Source organism: Hyaena hyaena, unplaced genomic scaffold, assembly GCF_003009895.1.
Source record: "Hyaena hyaena isolate Hyena2069 unplaced genomic scaffold, ASM300989v1 scaffold_27, whole genome shotgun sequence".
NCBI lineage: Eukaryota > Metazoa > Chordata > Mammalia > Carnivora > Hyaenidae > Hyaena > Hyaena hyaena.
Genome location: NW_024080659.1, coordinates 2,885,641 through 2,907,848, shown reverse-complemented (window position 1 = coordinate 2,907,848; position 22,208 = coordinate 2,885,641). Strand labels below are relative to the sequence as shown.

The 22,208-nt window shown below is 43.5% G+C and overlaps 2 protein-coding genes across 3 annotated transcripts in view; one reads left to right on the top strand and one right to left on the bottom strand.

Annotated features, from left to right (window-relative positions):
• TTC19 (tetratricopeptide repeat domain 19) overlaps positions 1 to 9,049 on the bottom strand; it is a 29,014-nt gene extending 19,965 nt beyond the window's left edge. Inside the window, exons 1-7 of the mRNA XM_039227341.1 lie at positions 8,819 to 9,049; positions 8,600 to 8,733; positions 6,908 to 7,018; positions 6,416 to 6,454; positions 5,425 to 5,481; positions 5,018 to 5,079; positions 2,819 to 2,913 (exon numbers count right to left, since the gene is read on the bottom strand). Coding sequence (XP_039083272.1) covers positions 2,819 to 2,913; positions 5,018 to 5,079; positions 5,425 to 5,481; positions 6,416 to 6,454; positions 6,908 to 7,018; positions 8,600 to 8,733; positions 8,819 to 9,002 — 682 coding nt within the window. The 5' untranslated portion in view covers positions 9,003 to 9,049. The remainder of the gene's footprint in view (positions 1 to 2,818; positions 2,914 to 5,017; positions 5,080 to 5,424; positions 5,482 to 6,415; positions 6,455 to 6,907; positions 7,019 to 8,599; positions 8,734 to 8,818) is intronic.
• Positions 9,050 to 9,118: 69 nt separating this feature from the next.
• The window catches only part of ZSWIM7 (zinc finger SWIM-type containing 7), a 15,212-nt gene continuing 2,122 nt past the window's right edge, over positions 9,119 to 22,208 (top strand). Inside the window, exons 1-5 of one of the 2 annotated variants that reach the window (XR_005527582.1) lie at positions 9,119 to 9,345; positions 12,031 to 12,052; positions 17,133 to 17,235; positions 21,397 to 21,501; positions 21,956 to 22,039. Coding sequence is in view for 1 of the 2 variants with exons in the window: in XM_039227342.1 (XP_039083273.1) it covers positions 9,255 to 9,345; positions 12,031 to 12,052; positions 17,133 to 17,235; positions 21,397 to 21,501 (321 nt within the window). In the remaining variant the exon portion in view is untranslated. The remainder of the gene's footprint in view (positions 9,346 to 12,030; positions 12,053 to 17,132; positions 17,236 to 21,396; positions 21,502 to 21,955; positions 22,040 to 22,208) is intronic. The other variant, XM_039227342.1, reaches the window with a different exon arrangement.

Here is a 22,208-nt window from a genome sequence, read left to right as displayed (position 1 = left end):
CTGTGCTGGCATTGGGGAGCCTGCATGGGATTCTCTGCCTCCTCCTCTCTGTGCCCCTCCCCACCTCTTTCTATTTTCTTAAATGAGTAATAATGTATTTCTTTAGGAAAAATAAGATTAAGAATAATGTAACATTTTCTTTATTGCACGTAACTAGTAAAATGTAAAAATACCGTTTATAATAGAAATTAGTTTGCTCTCTCCAATGAGAATTCCTATGCCTGTAAATAAGTATTTTCACAATATACCACTAAATTAAAAAAAAAAAAGCATATACAATATGATCCCTATCTCTCTCTCTTTTTTTTTTAATGTTTTATTTATTTCTAGGAGAGAGAGAGAGAGAGAGACAGCTTGAGCAGGGGAGGGTCAGAGAGAGAGGGAGTCACAGGCTGAAACAGGCTCCAGGCTCTGAGCTGTCAGCACAGAGCCCAATGCGGGGCTCGAACCCACGAACCGCGAGATCATGACCTAAGCGAAAGTCGGACGCTTAACCGACTAAGCCACCCAGGCGCCCCGATCCTTATCTCTTAAGATGTAGACAGCACAGGCAAAGCAAGCCTGGAAAGATATACACCAAAAAGTAAAAAGTAGTTCTTTCTTTGTAGTATTATGGATGATCTTTGTTATCTTCTTCCTAATGATTTCCTAAATCATCTTAAATGCATTGGTATTACTTTTGGGAGTTAGAAACGTCTAAGGAACTGTCTACAGTCAATTCTCTAAATGAAAGACTGCAAGAGTGTGGACAGTTCAAAACTGAATTATTTGATAGCCAGACTCGTATTTATATATTCTGTGAATTCCCTCAAAGCCTCCACACCACACTGAAACTTTACTTGGGGCCTGTCTAGTCTTCTGCGCCTACATTCAACAAGTGCTGAGCCTCTATTACGTGCCAGGCACTGCTCTAGGCCCAAGGATTTAGCAGTGAACAAATAAGCTGAAATCTCTACCCTTCTTTGCTAGGGAAGACAAATACTACAAACACCTGGAACAAAAATATACTTTTAGTGGCCGTAGAAACCTGAGCACACAACACACACACACACACACACACACACCCACACACACCCCTACTTTCAAGTGTGAGGAAGTAAAGCAAAGGACAGGTGGGAAGAGATGATTGTTTTAGTTAGGGTAGGCCTTCTGAGGAAGTGATACCTGAGCAGCTGACTGAAGACAGCTGGCAACGCAAAGATATGGGAGAACAGGCTAGGTGGAGGGAGTAAGTGAAAAGGCCTTGAGATGGCAATGAGCTTGTACAGAACAGCACGACCAATGTGGTCGAAGTGGAGTGAGCAACGGGGAGAGCGGCAGTAGATGATATAGAAGTAGGTATGGGTCAAATCATATAGGGCCTTACAGGTCCATACAGGGATTCTGAAATTTATTCTATAGGTGATGCAAAGGCACTGAGGTTTAAAAGAGCAGTCTGCCTGCTGTATGGATAACAGATTGTGTAAAGGAATGCAAGGAAGCAGGAAAACTCTTGAGCGAACTATTACAGGTGTTCAAGCAAGAAGCAATACTATCCTGCACCAAAGTAGGATGGCAAGAGAATGAGACATGGTCTGATATAGATATATTTTGATGGTTGATCCAATATAACTTGATGAACTTTTACAATCAGGAATGAGGAAGGAATCACAGGTGATTCTTAGGTTCTTGGCTAAGCACGTGAATGAATGGTGGCGCCCTTTCTCACTGGGCTGATTGGCAGAGAAGCAACTTTGTGAGCGGCAGAAATCAAGAGACCCATTTCCAACATGTTAAGTGTGAAATGACCATTAGACATTCAGGTCAAGATGTCAGGTAGACAATCTTACCCAGTTCACATCTGTAGTTCATGTGTAAGTTGGGGATGAAGATGTACAACCGATATTTAAAGATATGGGGCTGTATGTTATCTCCTAGGGTGTGAGCCCTAAGGTCTGCTAACTTTAGAGGTGGCGAAGGGGAAAGTAAGTGATGGGTAAGGTGTCCCAGACGCCAAGTGAATAAAGCGCGTCCCGTAGGAGATAGCGACCACCTGGGTCAGAGCTGCTAATAAGCAGAGTAGGTAGGATAAGGTTTGAGAACTGGTGACCTGGATAGAGATGGCTTAGGTGCAGTGGTGGAAGAGAAAAACAGGGTTTATGTTTGAGAGACAATTGGAAGACAATGGAGTAAAAATAACTCTTTTAAGTCCTATTTACTGCTTTAGGGACAAGAGTTGACTGCTCTTTCTCTATAGCATCTTGTAGCTTTTAGCACAGCGTATGTGTGAAATAAGAATTATGGAATCAGTATCAAATCTGGTAATTCCCAATATTTCAAACCATATTAAGAAACCCAAATGGTCGAGAGCTAGAGCTTCCTGACCATGCCATTTTGTTCCTAAAACTGTTCTTTACTCTCTTCCCTCTGTAATGAGGATGAACTGCAAAAACCTGAGTTTCTCTTCATCTTTTATGACTTGGTAAATATCTGGTACCCAAATGTAATTAATTAGCCTTGTGACTGGTAGCTGAACCAAGAGAAAAGAGAAAGACCTCTCCTTTCTGCTTTCCAATTTTCCAGAGGTTGTATATAATAAAAGTCAATTAAGTTAACCACCAAAGGGTTACACAAACAAACAAACAAACAGTGGTCAAGTTATTTAAACAAAACATCTTATCCCAAACCCTCTGCTGAGATTTTAAAAATCGCCACTTAATTCCCCAAGTGGATAACTTGCCCTCCCCCCAGATTCAGACACCTTTCCCTTTTATCCCAGTAGAACAGTGAAGCTCTATGGCAAAAAGGCAATGTCCAGAAAACAGTCAGGTCTCCCTACCTGACAAAATGTCTTCTGCTAATTCCTTTTCTCTTTCAATTTTTTCCTCTAGGGTTGAAATGCAGAATTCATAGCCAGCAAGAGCAAATTCCTGTCTGTAAAGCAAAGATCAGCAATCGGCTGTTCACCTTTTCACAAACTCCTCTTCTATCGCATTTTCCTAGCCTTGGTTTGAGTACTGTTAGTAAGGGAAGTGTAAGATGGGAAGCACCGTCTCCCACTAATGGCTTCAGGTGAGTCTGTTTCTCCATTTGGGAAAGCCTGACATCAGCTACAAGCAGTATTATTACGAACAGAGACTAAGGCTGCCTGCAGCAAGGGTTCTAACTACTGATCTTATGCAATTTCTGGAGAGGTTTATTAGCTTTATTAGTTTTCCAATCTGTAGGTCTTCAATGAAAGCTTCTTTTGCGTAAATGGAATTCCTAGCTATGGTGCTAGAAGGCATTGAGCCTGACTCTAATCCTGGACCCTCAATCAATTGGAGAGGCCACCCAAACGTTAGGCAGGCTGACTGTAAAGAACCAGCTGTCAACTGTGGTTTCTACAAAGAGATGTACAAACACAACAGAATCCCTGCTCCTTCCAGAAGCTCACCCCTGGTTCTTGCCCTTCCGCTATGGCTCTAGTTTCTCAGCAGAAGCGGCACTACAAAGCTCGCCCCTTTTCCTCTAGTGCTTTGCCAAGGGAGAACAGATCACCCCACCGTTGTACTCTGTTCTCAGAACAGAAGCTTCTCCAGACCCGAACCTTAGCAGGAGGGACCCTATCCAGCCAGGACATGGGGCAGGCGGAAGGCTGCTCACTAGATGCTTCCAGTCAGAGCAAAATGTGTATTAACAATTCCCCTACTAATATCAGGGTTCCTAAGCCCCAACTCTAGTTATGTATCTTCTGGCCTCATGCTTCTCTTAATAAGACTAAAAGAAAAAATACTTTTGAGAAGGGTACAGAGGAATCACAGGCTAATTGTCAGGGGCTACTACATACGCTTGTCCCTGTATGAGACCAGGAATTCGTCTTTCTCTCCACTGGGATTAGCTTCAGACTTCTTTTATCCTAGAAGTTCATACCCCATCGACATCCAGGCCTGTCTGTTTACTCCTCCGAAAGAGACTGATCCCAGCTGTAACACTCCCCAGCACAGGCCAACCTCAAAGCTCCTCCAAAGACTTGCAGTCAAAGGCCCTCAGAAGCTCTGGCCTGTCTAGTATCCAACTAAGTGCAAGGAGAAGAGCCAGGTTCTGCTGAGAGTGAAGGAGCCGGTGACTAGGGCAGCAGGCCCAGTGCCAGGGCCCCTGGCCACAATGAGCATTCTTGTTACAGCATTAGGTGTGAGGTCATTCCAAACTTCTGGTACCCAACTACTATAGCAGCCAAAAACCCAAGGAAAAGCTCATCTTAGAGCTTCCCTCCAATGTACTCTTAACTCTCTAGAGGAGTTCTCTGCTTACATCCTATGTGTTTCTCCTCTGAACTCCGCCTAGACAGGATGAAAGGCACCAGGCCCCACTCGGACCTCTGGCACACATCCATGTTATTCCCAAAGCCTTTCCGGTGAAGCATGAAGATTCTTCTTTATAAGAATTGAGACTCACCTAGTACTTCTCAATTAGCACCGATTTCCTATCCTACTTATCCAGAGGTCACTTCTCCACTCCTAGAGCTTTCTCCTTCTTAAAACCGGCCTACCTGATCACCTTTACACGTTTTAAAAACACTGCCTTCTAGACTAGCCACTGAGACACTCCCGTGTCAACCCCCTCATCATTCAACTATATGTCTAATTTCCTGGTTTGTTGATACTTCTATCCAAAAATGGTTGCTTCAAAGTATATTGTTCCCAACAGCTTTTACACCGCTCCCTCTTCTAGGAAGAGCTAAACTAAAGTTCTAACGGTGACTTCCCTTCCCGATTCAGGCAGGAACAGAACGCTTGATTAGCTTTGTCACAGCGCAGCCAGAGGTGTGAGGGCTGTAGGCCCCCCTCAAAAGTCTACTGGAAACGGCAGGGCAAAACTTGGAAAAGACTAAAGATTTCAACAATGAGGGAGGGAACCCTTTGATTGTGACACCCAGTGTTTCTGAGACCTGTGAATGGAAGGTAAATGAAAATTATATAACATCCTGGGGTTAAAGTTAACTGCCCACAGCCCAACTCTCTGGTGGCTACCACACCTATATTCTGACTATACTTACCTATTTTGAGCAGCATAGATACTGGCCAGCTTTAGAGAGATTTCAATTATCGCATTGTCTTCCTGTTGGGAGAAAGAAAAAATGAAGAAAATTCACAACAACCTAAATTTCCTTATGGATTATTATCTCTGATAAACATCTAGACTGACTTTGGCCTCAAAGCCATAGCTTTTATCCTTTAGGAGGAATTAAACAACTGAATTCCTCAGCAACTATGTTTTTGCATGAGTGAAAGCCTGGTAGTTTCTATAAAGGTCTGGGGAGGGGCGGGGGGGGGGGAATAATCCACCTTTTTTTTTTTTTTTTTCCCACCAAAGCACATGTTGGGGGCTGGGTGGAGTTTCCAGGAAGCAAAACTATTTTGAAAACTGCTTCAGCTGGGGCCCAAACCTAGGCAATGTTCTTACCTGTTGCATGCCCCCTCCAAGCAGGTAACTCATGGTTGCTTTAAAAAGCTTCTCTGCCTAAAAGCACAAGGAAAAGTTTTTCTTTTACTTGGGCCCCACTATCTATATAACTAAGTACTAGTCTGATGCATCATCTCTTATAAAACACAACACACACACAGAAAAATATCCTTGTGATGGGAAAACAGACAAGAATACCAAGACCCCACATCCTGTGGGCACCTTAAAAAGTACTCTGTGATGAGCAGAAACCAACTACAGAAATTAACTTTTCATTCAAACCCTACTGTGGCAGAGACTGCAACCTGTCCGCTAATTATTTACCGCCCCCATCTTTTCAGTTACGGAATCTTCTCCCTTTTAATAGATCAGCCTCCTTTCCCCCTAGGTGCAGTCACATGATGGAAGTTTGGGCCAAGAGATGCAGGTAGAAGGAATGGGAACAGTTTCTAAATCCTATTTTATAAGGAAGCCGCCTGCCGCTTCCCTCTTCTTCCTTCCCGGCAGCTGGAGGTGAGCCAGCTCACCTATGCAGATGAGAACACATCTTAGAAGGAACCCAGGGACACCTGGGTGGCTCAGTCAGTTGAACATCTGCCTCTTAATTTTGGCTCGGGATCGCACTGTTCATGAGTTCAGGCCCCGCAGCCAGCTCAGGCACTGACGGTGCAGAGCCTGCTTGGGATTCTCTCTGTCCCTCCCCTGCTAGAGCGAGTGAGCTCTCTCTCTCTCTCTCAAAATAAATAAACTTAAAAAAATATAATAATAACGCAGGCTTCCGGACCACTTCATAGAGCAGAGGTACCTACCCTTCTTTAGTGTAGCTACCTGTAGAATAATGTTTTAAAAAGACATACACCTTGTGGTTTTGAGTCACTCCATTCTGGGGTCTCTCCGTTACAGCAGCTTTGCCTGCACCCTTACTAACAGAGGCCCCTTGAAGCTAGTCCTTCACAAATGCAAAATATTACAAAGTGATTTACTTACTTACATTTTCAAGTTGACCCCGTATAAATGCTAAGTTGGCCATCTGAAAGCAAATTACAAATGAGTTTTCAGTTTAAAGCACTGTATTCTACTTATTTCAAAACTTTTAAGTTAATGACTCCCTTTTGCCTTCACCTTCTAAATTAAAAAACAGTTCAAAGAGAAAGGTCTGTCACTAATCTGCTAACATTAAAGTACAGCAATGCCGTGAGTGTAAATAGCTGCACAATCTTTGTTGATGATAAGCTAAATCTAGATCCACTCATCACTGAAGAAACAAATACTGGTATTTTAGTTTTCGGTCTGGGATTTAGACTTTGTATAAGTGACACCCCAAGGGTAATAACATTTGAAACCAAAAGAAAACTCAGTAAAAACAAAAACCAAAGAGCTTTACAACATCCTGAAGGGCAGGAGTGTAAATCAGGAGAGCTAACAATCCTGCTCTTGCACCCACCCTCCATCGTCAATGGCTGAGATTGGTTAGAAGAGTTACCAAATCATAAGTGTAAGTGATGGCCTTCCTGTTATCGCTCTGATAGGCAAGACGAAGAGCGTCATGTAAAATTAGCTCAGCCTCTTCTGGCTCATCTTTCATGATGCTCAACTGAAAAGAAAAAAACAAAGAAAATAACAGAAAATGAAAGGTAAAGAAAGCAGATGTATGTGCTACCAGACAGAAGTGGATATGGCTATCCATCCCCATACACAGGAGAAAGCTAGTCATTCAATTTGCCAAATATTTTTCGAACTCCAACTACGCACCAGAATTTATGTCTACGATGGTGACAGGGTGGTCAGCTTCCCTTGCAGCTATGTGTGGCCATACAACAAATATTTGGAATGTGAGCACTTTTATAAGGAACGCCATCATAGCTTATAAGGAAGCTGCTTGCCCTACATCTTTTTCTCTTGTGGAACGAATAAGCTTAACGACAACTAATGATAAAAGCTATGAAGAAAAGTAAAGGGAAGGAACAGTAAAGGGTCTCCCCTCTAAATGGGAGTCAGAGAAGCCTTCCAAGGAAATGACAGTTCAACTGCGGCAGGAAGCAAAGAGTCAACCAGGAATTACAGGGAAAAGTTATGGGGGGAAATGACCCACAAAGCAGGGGATGAACAAAGGCATTACAGGCTGAAGAGAATGGTCTTCAAAACCCATCCAAGAAACTAAAGGAAACGGATGTGAAGGGAAAACAATGAGCCAGAGGATTACTGCCAAATTGGTGGGCAAGGCAGAGCGGCATAGGTTCAGGGTCTTGCTGCATGGAGAGTAGGTTGGGGCGGAGGTGGGGGGGGTGGACAGGGCGGGCAAGACGACTAGATGGCAGACCGTGGCAATGTGGCCAGCATAGTGCCAGAGGAGACAGAGAAAAGGGACAGATTTCAGGAATACTTTATATTTGGGGGCAACAGGATTTGTGGCTGGGCTGTAAGTGTACCGAGAGGCAGTGGTAAGGTCCCGTGAGTTTTAAGAATGACTAGAAGGTTTCCGGGCAGAAAAACGGGGTAGATGGTAGCAAAGAAAGAGAAGATGGTGAAGGATGGCGCAGGGGACGCCATTAAGAATTCAGGAGTCTAGCTCTGGGCAAGTCAAGTCTGAGGGGCAGGGGAGGCTTCAAAGTGGAGACGGGTGTCGGTAGCACACTGCAGTACAGGAATGTAAATTCGGACCTCTCTGAGCATCGAGGCGGTGGGGAGCCCCACGGTAGAGAGGAGCTAACCTGGGGAGAAAACAGGAAAGAATGTGGAGACACGGAAGGCATTAGAAAGATCGGAACCACACCGTGCACACCGAACACTGAAGTGCATTTTCTGGACGCTACGTACGTGCCAAATTCTCTATGCCAGTCCTTTCGGGCTGGCTGGCTCCCTGATTTAAAAAAAAGAAAAAAAGAAAAAAACTACAAAAACACTTCGGCTAATTTTGCTTGGATAAAAAGAGCGATGCCTCTGGTGCCCTCACCATCTGCACCGGAGACTGCAGCGGTCTGACTGCAGGCTTTGGAATCTGACAAGCCTGGACGGATGCCAACCCCGCCCCCCCCCCACCCCCTACCCCCACCCATGACCCATCGAATTCTGGGCAATTCTACCCTCGGAGCCTCCATCCAGTCTGCGGGGACTGGAGCGCGCACCTCACACCCACAAGGCCAACGACGGGCCTCGCTCACAAAGGCCGCCTCACCTTGGCTCGCTTCAGCAGCTGGATGATCTCGGCCTCGGTCTCGTCCGCCGCGCCCTCGGCGGCGGCCCCGCCCGCTCCCTGCCGCTCCTCCTCCTCCTCCTCTGCCGCAGCGGGCCTCGAGAACCAGGCGAGCGCTGCGGGAAGGGGCTCTGAGGTCACCGGGCCCGGCCTGCGCCCCGGTCCCCGCCCGGCCGGCCCCGCCCGGCCCGCGCCCCTCACCTGCCAGCAGCGGCAGCAGGCCCGGGCCCCGGCCGCGCGGCGCGACTCGGGATGCCGGCACCCCCACCTCAGGCGCCCGGCCTCCTGCGGGCCCCAGGAGCAGGCGCGCCGAGCAGTCCCGGCACCGCCGCCCCGCGGCCCGCAGGAGGCCTCGGCCCAAGCTCGGGCTCAGGAGCCTGTACATGCTCGCGCGGCGTCCTCGGCGCACTGCAGGCCAGGCCGGACCCAGGACGTCCCGCCCCCAGGGCCCAGCGCCCGCCGGATTGGTCGGGCCGTGAGGCAGGAGGAGGCGTCGTCGTGGCCGCCCGCGTGCGCGTGACGCACGCCGACGTCACTGCGCCCGGCCCCGCCCCCTGCCGTCGGCGGGAATCGTCCCTGGGTCTGTGGGAGCGTCGCGCCTAACGGGCTCTGTCAGGAAGCCACGGTGTATGACGCCATGGCCGTCGCCTCGGCGGGACTCACGCTGCCCGCTGTCGTGGAGGAGCTCCTGAGCGAGATGGCCGCGGCGGTGCAGGAGAATGCGCGAAGTACGGGCCGGAGGGCGTGCGTAGCCGCGTTGTGGGCGGTGGACCTGGCGCGGCCGGGCGGGGAGGCGAGAGGCGGAGTTCTCCGGAGCCTGCGGGCCGCCGGGTTGGGGCCCCGTCCCCGCGCTCCGCTGCCCGGCGCCTCGGTGCTTTATCCCGTCAGGTTCCATTCCCAAGACCCAATTCGCAAAAAATAAACAGAAGAGAAAGGAAGGAGAAGAGCCCAGTTTGTTTAGGGAGCAGCGCAGTGGCTGCCTGCAGGCCAGCGGGTTAGTAGGGACAGAAGTGCTGAGCGCTGCCCTGAAACGCTCGAGAAGGGGCATCGGGCGGGGAGGGCGGAAGGCCCGGGAGTGTGCAGCGACGTTGGGAAAGGTGGAGTTCTGAATTCCTAAACTTGCCTGTAGTCACCCCGCCCCTAAAAGCTTAAATTAACCATAAAATTAATCCTCTTGAACACTGCGTGCACCAAATATTCTAGAGCCATAAGACTCAAATGCATACGCAGTGATTGGAGTAAATCGGGATTTTGTGAAAGTACCTTTTATTTCTCTGGCCAGCAGAGGATGCTCTGTGACTATGCTTACCAAATCACCGAGGTGCTCTCAAGATGTGTTCTCCTCGGCAAACTAGTATTAAGATGATAATTCTAATGAAAATGCATTGACAAAGTAGAATTACTTAATCAGTGTAAAAAGAGCCACTTAATACCAGTTCAGGACTCAAAACTGCCACTGCTTATTCTCTTGGATGGCTTTTGTCTTAAAAGGACTGCACTTTGGGGGTGCCCTGTGTGGCTCAGTCGGTTATGATTTTGGCTAGGGTCATGATTTCTTGGTTTTGTGAGATCAAGCCAGGAGTCAAGCTCTGCGTTGACCGTGTGAAGCCTGCTGGAGATATTCTCTCTCTCTCACCCCTCCCCCCCACCCTGAGTTTGTCTTGAGTTATTGCTTTCAAAGGATTGAGAAAAAGTAAGCCATGCTAACACAAGCAGAGTATATACCCTTAAAAGATTAGGCCAGACAGGTATTCAAACATGTTCGAATCCCCCAAAAGAATGGGGAGAAAAGTCAGTCTGTTAGCCCAAACAGTGGTTGCCAAAAGTGGACTCTGTCCAAATGGGTTAATCCATCCACTGTGACACTCTTGCAGGAGCCACTGCCATCGATTCATGTTTATTTCCAGCAGAACCCTTTTCTGCTATTTCAAAATATTTGTTCTAGATAGTAACACACTCTTCCTGACCCCTATCCTTCAATGATCATTTTTTTTTTTTTTGGATCAAGATTTGAGTTTACACGTGTGTGATGATGTGATATGTATCACATTTGGGCCAGTAGGAAGCTGTGATTATTTGTCCTTTCCTGTGTAACTTTTTGTTTTCCTCGGAATGAAGGCTGTTGTTGTGTTTGTTTCTTTAGTTTTCCATGTATTTATCCCTAATTCAACCTCAGAGTCTTTACCAGTGTTCTAAATATCTGCCTGCTCAAGATATTCAGATGAGTGAGATGTCCTATCAATTTCATTTCCTGTAGAAATCTCTCCTAGAGCCTAGAGTTGACCTAATATGAGCTGACTGATCTCCTGGATATCTCCTAAGATCTTCCTTCACCGTTATTATCCTAGGAATTTTCTTACTATGGTGAGCAGTATATGTAGTGTATCTACAATTTTCTTTTTCTGGGTTTGCTATCATATTTTATAGAGCACATACTCTAGTAGCTTCCAGAAGAAGAGTACATGAGGTATACGTTTTGAACCTTTATATGTCTGAAATGTTTTTTATTTTTTTAAGACTTATTTTTGAGAGAGCGTGCGCATGCCCTGGGCAGAGAGAAGTCACAGAATCCTAAGCAGGCTCCAGGCTCTAAGCTGTCAGCACAGAGCCCAACTTGGGCTTGAACTCAATGAACCGTGAGATTATGACCTGAGCCAAAGTCCGACCCTTAACCAACTGAATCACCTAGGCACCCCTGAAAAGTTTTTTCTAATCTCACACTTAAATGATAGTTTGGCTAGGTATTGAATTTTATCTTGGAAATAATATTTCTTCAGACATATGAAAGCATTATTCCACTAGCTTCTTAAACTTAATTTTTTTTTTAAGTTTATTTTGAGATAGAGCAAGAGAGTGGGTGAGAGAGAGAATCTAAGCAGGCTCTGTGCCGTCTGCTCAGAGCCTGATACAGGCTTGAACTTCTAAACTGTGAAATCATGACCTGAGCCGAAATCAAGAGTCAGACACTTAACCAACTGAGCCACCCAGGAGCCCCTAAACTTATGTTAAAAGAGTCTTTATTATTTTAGCTCCCCTCCTTCATTCCTACCTTTAAAGCTACCTAGTGCTACTGATTTCTAAGGGCTTTAGGGGGAAGAGGATAGGTTATTGCTTGGCTTTCTCCATTGCTAGCCTAGGATTTAGTTTCCTCAGGTTCTTGTGAATTATTTCCCAGTGTATCTTAGCAGTTGTCTCTCCCTGTCCTTTCATCCTTGGGAGTTTATGCTTTAAAAAAAAAAAAAATCCTTGTGTTATTGTATATTGGGGTATTTGGAAGAAGTAAAGTCAGATGCATAGACTCAATTCACCATCTTACACAAAAACCTTCTTAGTTATAGTCTCTTAAAGGTTTTTGTGTCTATGGGGGTCACTGGTTTAACATGATTAACGTTCTTTCCATTTCTGTTTTACAGTTCCTGATGAGCATCTATCGTCGTGAGTATATATCCTGCTGTAATTTTTTTTAAACCATTAATGTTCTCTTTTTTTAAATTTACTTACTTAATTTGGCAGAGAAAATTTGTGCATGAGCAGAGGAGGGGCAGAGAGAGGGAGAGAAAGAATCCCTAGCAGGCTCCAAGCTGTCAGCCCAGAACCCGACACAGAGCTTGATCTCACAAACTGAGATCATGACCTGAGCCAAATCAATAGTCAGAGGCTCAACCGACTGAGCCACCCAGGCACCCCTATTAATGTGTTTTAAAAGCTAGATCCTTTCAACATCAACTATTGATTTTTAAAAATACTCTTGCTAAACTAAGAACAATGTTTTCTTGACAGGATTGTTAAAAATCTGTGCAATAGCCAACACCACATTTGACAGTAGAGGGCATTCTTGTGTTGTCCTATTTGTCACTTTTCCCTAACATTGTTCTAGAAGTTGTAGCTGTTAACCCTGAAAAAGAAATTAGAAGCATATCTACCTGTAAGAAAAGACAGTTATCATTATTTGTAGATGATAAAACTTTTTAAAAACCAAGAGAATACAGTTTTTTTCTTAAAGAAATTAAAAATTGTTTTCCTTCAAAGACAAAGTTCAAAAATATAACTGTATTTCCAATAGCAACAAAAAGGTAAAAGCTACCTAGGATTAAGTGACATTTAATTATATATGCATACGTACATATTTATTTATTTAGAGTGAAAGAAAGTAGGGGGGCAATGGGAGAGGGAGAGGGGGAGAGAGAGAATCTAAAACAGGCTCCACCCCCAACACAGAGCCTGATGCAGGGCTCAGTCTCAGAACCACGAGATCATGATCTGAGCTAAAATCAAGAGTCGGACACTTAACCTATGGAGCCACCCAGGTGCCCCAGTACACTTATATTTAAAAAAAAATTTTTTTATGTTTTATTTATTTCTGAGAGAGAGAGAGAGACAGCATGAACAGGGGAGGGTCAGAGAGAGGGAGACACAGAATCTGAAACAGGCTCCGGGCTCTGAGCCAGCTGTCAGCACAGAGCCCGACGCGGGGCTCGAACCCATGAACCGTGAGATCATGACCTGAGCCGAAGTCAGATGCTTAACCGACTGAGCCACCCAGGTGCCCCGTAAGTACACTTATGTTTTAAAAGTCCAGAAAGATGTATACCAACCTGTACCAGTGATTTTCTTAGAAGAAAGAAAAGAAATAGAATGTAGGTTAAATTTTTTTATAGAGATTATTATTAGAAAAAAAAATACTACTTTTAAAACAAAGAAAGTAGGTAAATAATAAAAATATATATTAGCCAACAATTTTGGGGAAAAGGGTAAACCTTACTAATGATCATAAATACACAAATTAAAATAATGACACAACTTTCCATCTATAAAACTGGCTACCAAAGGGGCGCCTGGGTGGCTTAGTCGGTTAAGCGTCCGACTTTCGCTTAGGTCATGATCTCGCGGTTCGTGGGTTCGAGCCCCGCGTCGGGCTCTGTGCTGACTGCCAGCTCAGAGCCTGGAGCCTGTTTCAATCTGACTCCCTCTCTCTCTGACCCTCCCCTGCTCACGCTGTCTCTCTCTCCTAGAAATAAATAAAAAACATTTAAAAAAAAAAAAAAAAAAAAAAACTGGCTACCAGAGAAAAGATGTTGGTAAGAATGTCCCAGATGTAGGCAAAGGCATGGAATAAAGGGTAATTGATACCCTGCTGGTAGGAGCGTAAATTGGAAAGTAATCTGGCAACAGGTAATAAGAACTTTAAAACACACATATTCTTTGGCTTATAAATTCCACTTAAAAGAATATATTCCAAGGAAGTAATCATGAATGTTCATAAAGATTTTACAGTGAGTATATTCATCCAGTATTGCTTATAATAGCAAAAACAAAACCACCTGGAAACAATCTAGTTATTCACATTGGATTTAATAAACCCTGATTATCCAAAAATGGAGTTTGGGGAAAAGTAAAGTAATTCATCTTTATAGTGGATTTCTTTGCAACCATTAAGAATGATATAAAAAATACTGCATTCAAGAGGTGTTCACAATAAAGTTACAAAGGTAGGTTTAAACATTCTTACTAATTTTTAAAGTTAACTGATTAATAAAATTATGATCAAATTTTATTTTTCTCTGTCCACAGATAATCTTCATATGTTTAATGTAAAAAATTTTAAACTCTTCCCATTCTGATGGTTTGTTGTATAAAGAGACTGGTTTGTTGGAAAATGAAGAAGTTGAACATTTATATTTTGGAGACTTAGTAGCTCTGTCTTTATGTTTTATGTCAGATCTTATGAGTTCTTTAAAATATTAACTTACCTGTTTTAGTTCAACTGGGCCACCTTATTTTCCAGTTTATAAAAATAACTCCTACCTAGGGGCGCCTGGGTGGCTTAGTCGGTTAAGCGTCCGACTTTCGCTCAGGTCATGATCTTGTGGTTCGTGGGTTCGAGCCCTGCGTCGGGCTCTGTGCTGACTGCCAGCTCAGAGCCTGGAGCCTGTTTCAGAGTCTGTATCTTCCTCTCTCTCTGACCCTCCCCTGTTCACGCTGTCTCTCTCTCTCACTCTCTCTCCTAGAAATAAATAAAAATATTTAAAAAAAAAAAATAACTCCTACCCATAAAAAAAAAGTTATTGGAAAATAAAGAACATGAAAAAGGTCAACAATCGTACCACCCAGTGATAATCACTGTTACAGTTGGGTTTATTGACTTTTTATTTAATAAATGTTTTATTTTGAAGTAATTGTGAATTTTATTAAGAAAAAAATTTTAACATGATTGAGAGTTTCTAAGTACCAATTTTGTACCCAACCTTTTCACCTAACACAAGAATTTTCCCACATACCAAATTTTTTTCTGATGTATCATTTAATAGGTAGATAGCCTTTATTACTAATGCAAAAAAAGAACAAATTAACACCCATCAAATGGTCAACATGAAAAACTGACAAGGGGCACATGGTTGGCTCGGTTGGCTAAGCGTCCACCTTCAGCTCAGATCATGATCTCATATTTGTGGGTTCAAGCCCCGCGCTGGGCTCTGTGCTGACACCTCGGAGCCTGGAGCCTGCTTAGGTTCTGTCTCCCTCTCTCTCTGCTCCTCGCCTGCTCACACTCTGTCTGTCTCTGTCTCAAAGATAAATAATTTTTTTTTAAAAAAAGAGAAACTCTTGACAGTATTGGTATTGGTTAGGATGTGGGAAAATAGAACTCTTATACAGTGCTGGTGGGCCTGCTGTTTCCACTGTGGAAAACTATTGGCAACACCCATTAAAGTTGAAAAATGCACACATCCTAAGGCTCAGCAATTCTACTTCTATAACCAGGAAGAATTCTCATATATGTGCACTAAGGGACGTGTATGGGGATAATTGAGTATTATTTGTAATGTAAAGTAGAAATGATCAGAATGCCTATTAATAAGATATTTAAAAAATAAGATGCATGTACATACAGTTATTCAAGTGTTAAATTAAAAAATATATGTTGGGGCACCTGGCTGGTTTAGTCAGAGCATGCAACTCTTGATCTCAGGGTTGTGAGTTCACGTTCCACACTGGGTATGGAGATTACTTAAAAATAAAACCTTGGGGTGCCTAGTCGGCTCAGTCAGTTAAGCATCCAACTCTTGATTTCAGCTTAGGTTATGATCTCACAGTTCATGAGCCTGAACCCCACATTGGGCTCTGCACTGACAGCATGGAGCCTGCCTGGGACTCTCTGTCCCTACCTTGCTCATGCTCTTTCTCTCAAAATAAACAAACTTTAAAATAAAGTAAAATATTAATAGATATATGAATAGATACATAGATAGGTATGTAAACATATATGTATACGTATATATACACACATATATAACATGCATCATTTTAAAAAACACATTAAGAGGAAAAAACAGGTTGCCAAAAAAGCCTACAATGTATCTTTTATGTTTTAAAACTTATAAGATATCCTGAAACCATTATTACACCATATGTTAACTAACCTCGATTTAAATTAAAATTTAAAAAATTTTTTTAATCTTTATTTTTGAAAGAGAGAGAGAGTGCAAGTAGGGTAGGAACAGAGAGAGAGAAGACACAAAATCCAAAGCAGGCTCCAGGCTCCAAGCTGTCAGCACAGAGCCTGATGCGGGGCTTGAACCCACAGACCATAAGATCATGACCTGAGCTGAAGTCAGACGCTCAACCAGCTGAGCCACCCAGGCACCCCTGTATTTAAGTAAAATTTTTTTTTTAATGTTTTATTTATTTCTAGGAGAGAGAGAGAGAGACAGTGTGAGCAGGGGAGGGTCAGAGAGAGGGGGAGTCACAGACTGAAACGGGCTCCAGGCCCTGAGCTGGCAGTCAGCACAGAGCCCGACGCGGGGCTCGAACCCACGAACCGCGAGATCATGACCTAAGCGAAAGTCGGACGCTTAACCAACTAAGCCACCCAGGCGCCCCTAAAATTTTTAAAAAATGAAAAAAATAATAAAACACAAGACAGTACTGTGTGTGTGTGTGTGCCCGTGTGTGCAAAGTATACATATTCAGTGTACTATGTATAATAAAATATAAAAACGTTAACATTAGGAAGGAAACCAACAAATGCATGCAGTTGCTTCAGGGATGAAAGGAAGTTGGGAACAAGAACAGGAAGCACTGGGGGCACCTGGGTGGCTCAGTCGGCCCAGGTCATGATCTCATGATTCATGAGTTCGAGCCCCGTGTCAGGCTCTGTGCTGACAGCTCAGGGTCCTGCTTCAGATTCTGTGTCTCCCTCTCTCTCTGCTTCCCCTCAGCTCGTTCTCTCTCTCTCTCTCCCTCTCTCTCTCTCTCTCTCTCTCTCTCAAAAATAAGTAAAAATGTTTATATATATACAAAAAAAACCAGGAAGCGCTGTGAAGTATAAACAGGGTTTTATCTGCAAATATGTTAACATTCTGGGGGGTTGATTACACAGGTTTTTCCTATATTTTTTTCCCCCCCAAATTAAAAGGAATTGAATGTTTTACAACTGCCAGTCGTGATCCTTTGGGTGAAGTTGCTGAGGTGACCATGAGAGTCAGGCAGTCTAACCTGTAGCCTCTCTGTTTCTCAGGCTGAAGTTCATCTTTGGCCCATCAGCCATCCAGGCCTTGGACCTTGTTGATCGACAGTCCATCACCTTAATCTCATCGCCTAGTGGGAGGCGTGCTTACCAGGTAGACATCCAGAGGTGGGGATTCTCTCAGCAAAAAATCCCTTAGGACAAAATGTTTTCATGAATCCCAGTGGAAACTGATGACCAGCCTTACGTATTTCCTGGATTACTGAAGAATGTTTGACCCGATTTAAAATTAGTATACTAGTAATTAAGATAAGATAAACATGACTTATTAACCCTGCCCAGGAGCAACATACAGAACTAGCAGTGATGTGGAGAGGCTGTTTACTCAAGTCTAATGGAGTATAGTCGACTTCTGCTTTCCCAGGTTTGATAACAGGCACTTTTCCTCAAAAACTGGGTTGATGTTTTCATCTTGTTCATTATCTCTCGCCTACAGGCAAAAGCCAAAATGTATTTTGAGGTCCTTCTGTCTGCTCAAATTGATCTGTCAGAAATGATCTTTCAAAACTGTTGTCAGGAAGTATTTATTAAGGGTCAAACTGTACTGGATGCAGGCAGTCTACTTAAAATTAAGATAGGTAGATTTGTAAAGTAATAGCCTCTTATCAGACTCTGAAAGACTTAGATTTCCATGTATTGTTGATAATTCCCACCAAAAACCCAACAAGGTATTTATCTTTCAGGAAAGAGTAAATTAACAAGTCACACCTGGCAGCTGGGACTTGTAACTGCTACCCTCCACTGCCTCTCTTTATGTATAAATGTTGCCACACTCCATTCCCACTCCTCCACCCCCCAGTATAGCTGTATGAGACCATGTAAGTGCAGTGACATTGAGGGAAGGGAAGGTTGTGAATGAAATAAAAATATTGGCATTTTGTACCTGGCTTGGAAGGAGTAAAGAAGCCATCAGCTCTAGTATGTAATCTAGGTCTTGGTGAAGACCAGGAAGAGAAGGGAGTTTTTCAGTTTGGATTCTAGTTTATTTATGATGAACTTCTCAGAGCTGAGACCATGTCCGTTAATTCATAGTGAATTGAGCAAAGCCTGCTTGATGCCTTTGCTTAGTGAATTAACCTGCTATTTCACATGGCAGCGTAACTTAACCCATCTGGCAAACTCGTCATTCATTTCTTTCATTCAAGGAAAATGGGGTGACTAATGTTGAGTGCTGCAGTTAGAATTTCGGATCATATTTACTTAAAAGAGGCTACCTGTTAGAATTTTGTCAGGACAAATTTAACGGATAAAATATCTCAAACAAAATCTTTTAGATTTTAACTAATGACTAGGTCACAGAACTAGAGGACAGAAGGCTTAATGGATCCGAGCGATTAAATGATATCGTGCCTGATGAGGTGTTTCCATTTCTCTGCCTAGTGTGTTTATTTGGCGTTTCTATGTAGCTAAAGTACCCGGAACAAGAAGGGCCTTTGAGTTTTTCCCACATCATTTAGTTTCAGATTTTTTGTCTCCATTCCAGTATTAGCATAACATTTGACCTGCATCTCTAGTCTTCTAGTTCTGTGGTCTAGTCATTACTTAAAATCTGAAAGATTTTGAGATATTTTCATTATTGTTGGCTTCTTGTTTCTCGCAAAGTTGCCACAGCTTGCTTAACTTCCCTCGTTCCCATCCTGTACCATATCCCATTGCTTTATTCATCATAAAAATGGTTAACTTCCTAGTACTGTAGCTTTCAGCTTGGACTTTGAAATAAATGAGGCTGTAGAAAGATACATACACCCTCAAATTAACCTTAATGGTTTCTTTATATACTAATATAGTCAAAATTTGTCTTTAGTCAGAGGTTCTCTGACATGATAAAAGTTGAGTCAGACATTGTCTGATACCCTGCTAATCATCTTTCCATAGGTCAGCCTTCTAATAGTCTTACTGTCCTCCAGGTACAGTGGTAATTATTGTAAAGTCACCACTGTGTTGTCACCTGAGTTGCTTTTCTGTAAACTTTTTTGGCTCACATAGGGAGGGGGAGGCATTAGTCAGGAGAGGCTAAGTTATGCTGTGGTTAAATTTCAGAGGCTCACAAAAACAAAGTTTTGTGTCTCATTCATGCCTCCTGTCCATTGACAGTTGATTGCAGCTCTGCTCCAAAACATCTTCACTCAGGGATCCCTGCTGGTGTGGCAGCCCTTCTCTGGAATATAGTGGATCTCATAGCAGAGAAAAAAGAGGATGTGGCATGTGCCAATTTTTAATGTTTCTGCTTGGCTGCTCACATTTTACTGGCTAAAGCAGGTCACGTAGCCATGGGTATTTAATAGGGCAGGAATGTATAATCATCTTTCAGAGACAGACACCAAATATAGGGAACAATAAATAATACAGCTGACCACTATGACGGCTCCTAAAAGGCCTGGAGCAATCATAAAATAAAACCCTACTTGGGAATGGATGACCATCTAGGTGGGTCATACTCCTTGGAACCAACTGGAAGCACAGCGGACTTCCTCTAAGGTTCATACGAGTCTACTCGTGGGTCTCAGTATCCTATTTGCCACGTGTTTTCTTTTTTCTAAAAGCTGTCTCCTTCTGGGGATGCACATTCCAGACTATGAGTGGGAGAAGTGGAGGCATTTCCTGTAAGAGGAGGTCATTTTTCCATTGAAGAATAAAGCAATTGAATTAGATGATCCCTGAGGTTAGTTTCCAATTCTAATCATTTCTGACTCAGATTTTTACCTGATCATTGGGTTTATTAGTCATCTGATGCTAGATAAGGAAAGAAGAAAATTCACAGTTTGCTATTACGACAGTATTTACTGGGGCACTTGCACATGTTACTTTTAGTTTTAGCCAGCCTTTGAAAGGGTCAGGCAAGGTAGCCTTTGGAGAGGTTCTTCGCATCCCTAAGTCACCTGGCATCTATTCAGCCATCAGGGTATTCTCATGGATTGGGGACACCCAAAAAGGAGGGAACTGGGGAGTCATTCAAGTCAGTGTAGAATTCCAGAGGCTTCTGCTTGCTTAAATTTAAATCCAGAGAGAAGAACTATAGGAGATAAAGGAAGAAATCTAAAGTTTTATTCATTGGTAATAGTTTGTGGAGACCTAAGAATTGTTCACATCACTGCTGGATATTGGGTTCTTCCCCAGGATTAAATGGAAAACAGCCTGCTTTCTAGCTGCTGTCAGTTCAAGAAACGAGCACAACACTCGGAACACTGCTATTTCCGCTGAAGCCTTACCTGTTGCTTTATTCTTGGCTGGGGAGAAAGAAGGAAGAATCTTAGGAGTGCTTTTTTTTCTTTTCTTTTCTTTTTTTTTTAACCGTGGCCTTTTCATTCAGATTGCCATCTTGGAGCCTAAAACTAACTTGAAAGCCATGTGGCAAATTCCTAAGTGGCATATCATGGTAAAATAACCCTCAGGATGTATTCTGCTTCCTTGGATACTGATTTTACACCTCCAGTTTGGAAATTAACTCCAGGAATGAAGCCCTTAACATTTTTGGTTTGGGCTCCCTAGTGGTAGAGAGGCTTAAACAAGTGATTTCTCTGACAAGTTTGTCCACCACAGACACATCATAATTTTACTGTACGTCTCCTTTTTGTCCCTTGCCTGCCAACAAGGCGATTTGTTCTTAGACTAGGCCTCTTACCAACCCCACCTCATACCTGTATCCTCCTTCCGTCCTGCTATGTGAATCGGCAGATCCAGGCGTGCCTCATTCCAAGACCTCCACCCTGAGCAGCTGAGTCATCCCTTTTGCAAGATTCTTTACTTTATTTATTCTTCCTGCTCTCAAACAGTTTTTAAGAGGCCTTTCGTACTTTCTTCTGAAGACCTGTGTTTCTGCCTCACTGCTTGCTCTGTTACTTGTTCCACACTTTGTTTAGGTGTGTGGTAGAAGCTTCAGAAAGGTACATACATGTTGTGCGGTGCCAAAGGCTGAGGAACATCACAGAAGTGTATCTGAGGGGACCTCTCCCGACCACCTCTTTTCTAGGCAGCCCATGGGGTGGACGCTGTAAATCACCAGGCGGAGGAACAGAATGGTTCGTGTGGATGGTTTAACTAGCCTGAAAGCCTTGTTTCATTATATGAAGTCCTCAAGGACAGAACCTGTACATGGGGAAATAGAGTTTCCGCTTTTGTGTAACCTGTTACTGCACTCGTTGGCAGTACAGTTTGCAGAGCAGCTCTGAGTTATCAGGTGGATAAATTGAGGGGAAGGAAACATTTTTCCAGTGTACCTTTTGAAGTCTGATCCCATCTGACCTTTTCTTTATAGGTACTTGGAAGTTCTGGTAAAACGTACACATGTTTGGCTTCTTGTCATTACTGTTCATGTCCTGCGTTTGCCTTCTCGGTGCTGCGGAAGAGCGACAGCCTGCTGGTGAGGAGGGGAAGGCTCTTCCCACTGCAGTGGGAGGAGGAGGGGAATTCTTGGCCTTTAGCGTGCTTTAAGAGCTGTACAAAATGGGAATTTTTACTACCTGTTGAAACAAATGGTTTATTGTCCTGGATTTCAGGTAGTCCTCTCTTTTGGGTTTACCCTCCCAAAATGCAGTGTCATTTTTTAGATCTATATCAATTTCCCAGTTTCTTATTTAAAAGATGAAGCTTTGGGGAAGGCAACAAGGTAATCTAGAAAGTTGGCACTGGGGAATTAGACAGCCCAACAAAATATGAACTAAAGTAACTGTTGGCGAGCTGGCGACTTTGCCTATCCCCAACTCCAGCTACGAGGTATTTCTTCCCACTACACCCATCAGACAACCTGGCACTTAGCCATGTTTGACTTTCACATGGGGCAGGAGAGCACATCGATATTTCTGCTGATTTCACAGGAGCCCAGAGCACCAAGCAGGAGCAAGACATAGTCATATCACTCCCTTTTCCAAAGGAGAAAAGCACTGCCCACCTAAGAGCAGGTAGCTATTTTATAAGTCTTGCCAAGGAAAATTATAGTATCCACTCCATTCTTCTCCTTTCTTTTACACTGTTAACTTTGTAAACATCTTGGAAATGGCGGTGGGAAGTTGGACATCTAATTGTTGAAAGGCTGCATTCACAGCTGATGTGACCTAAGTTTGTTTCACC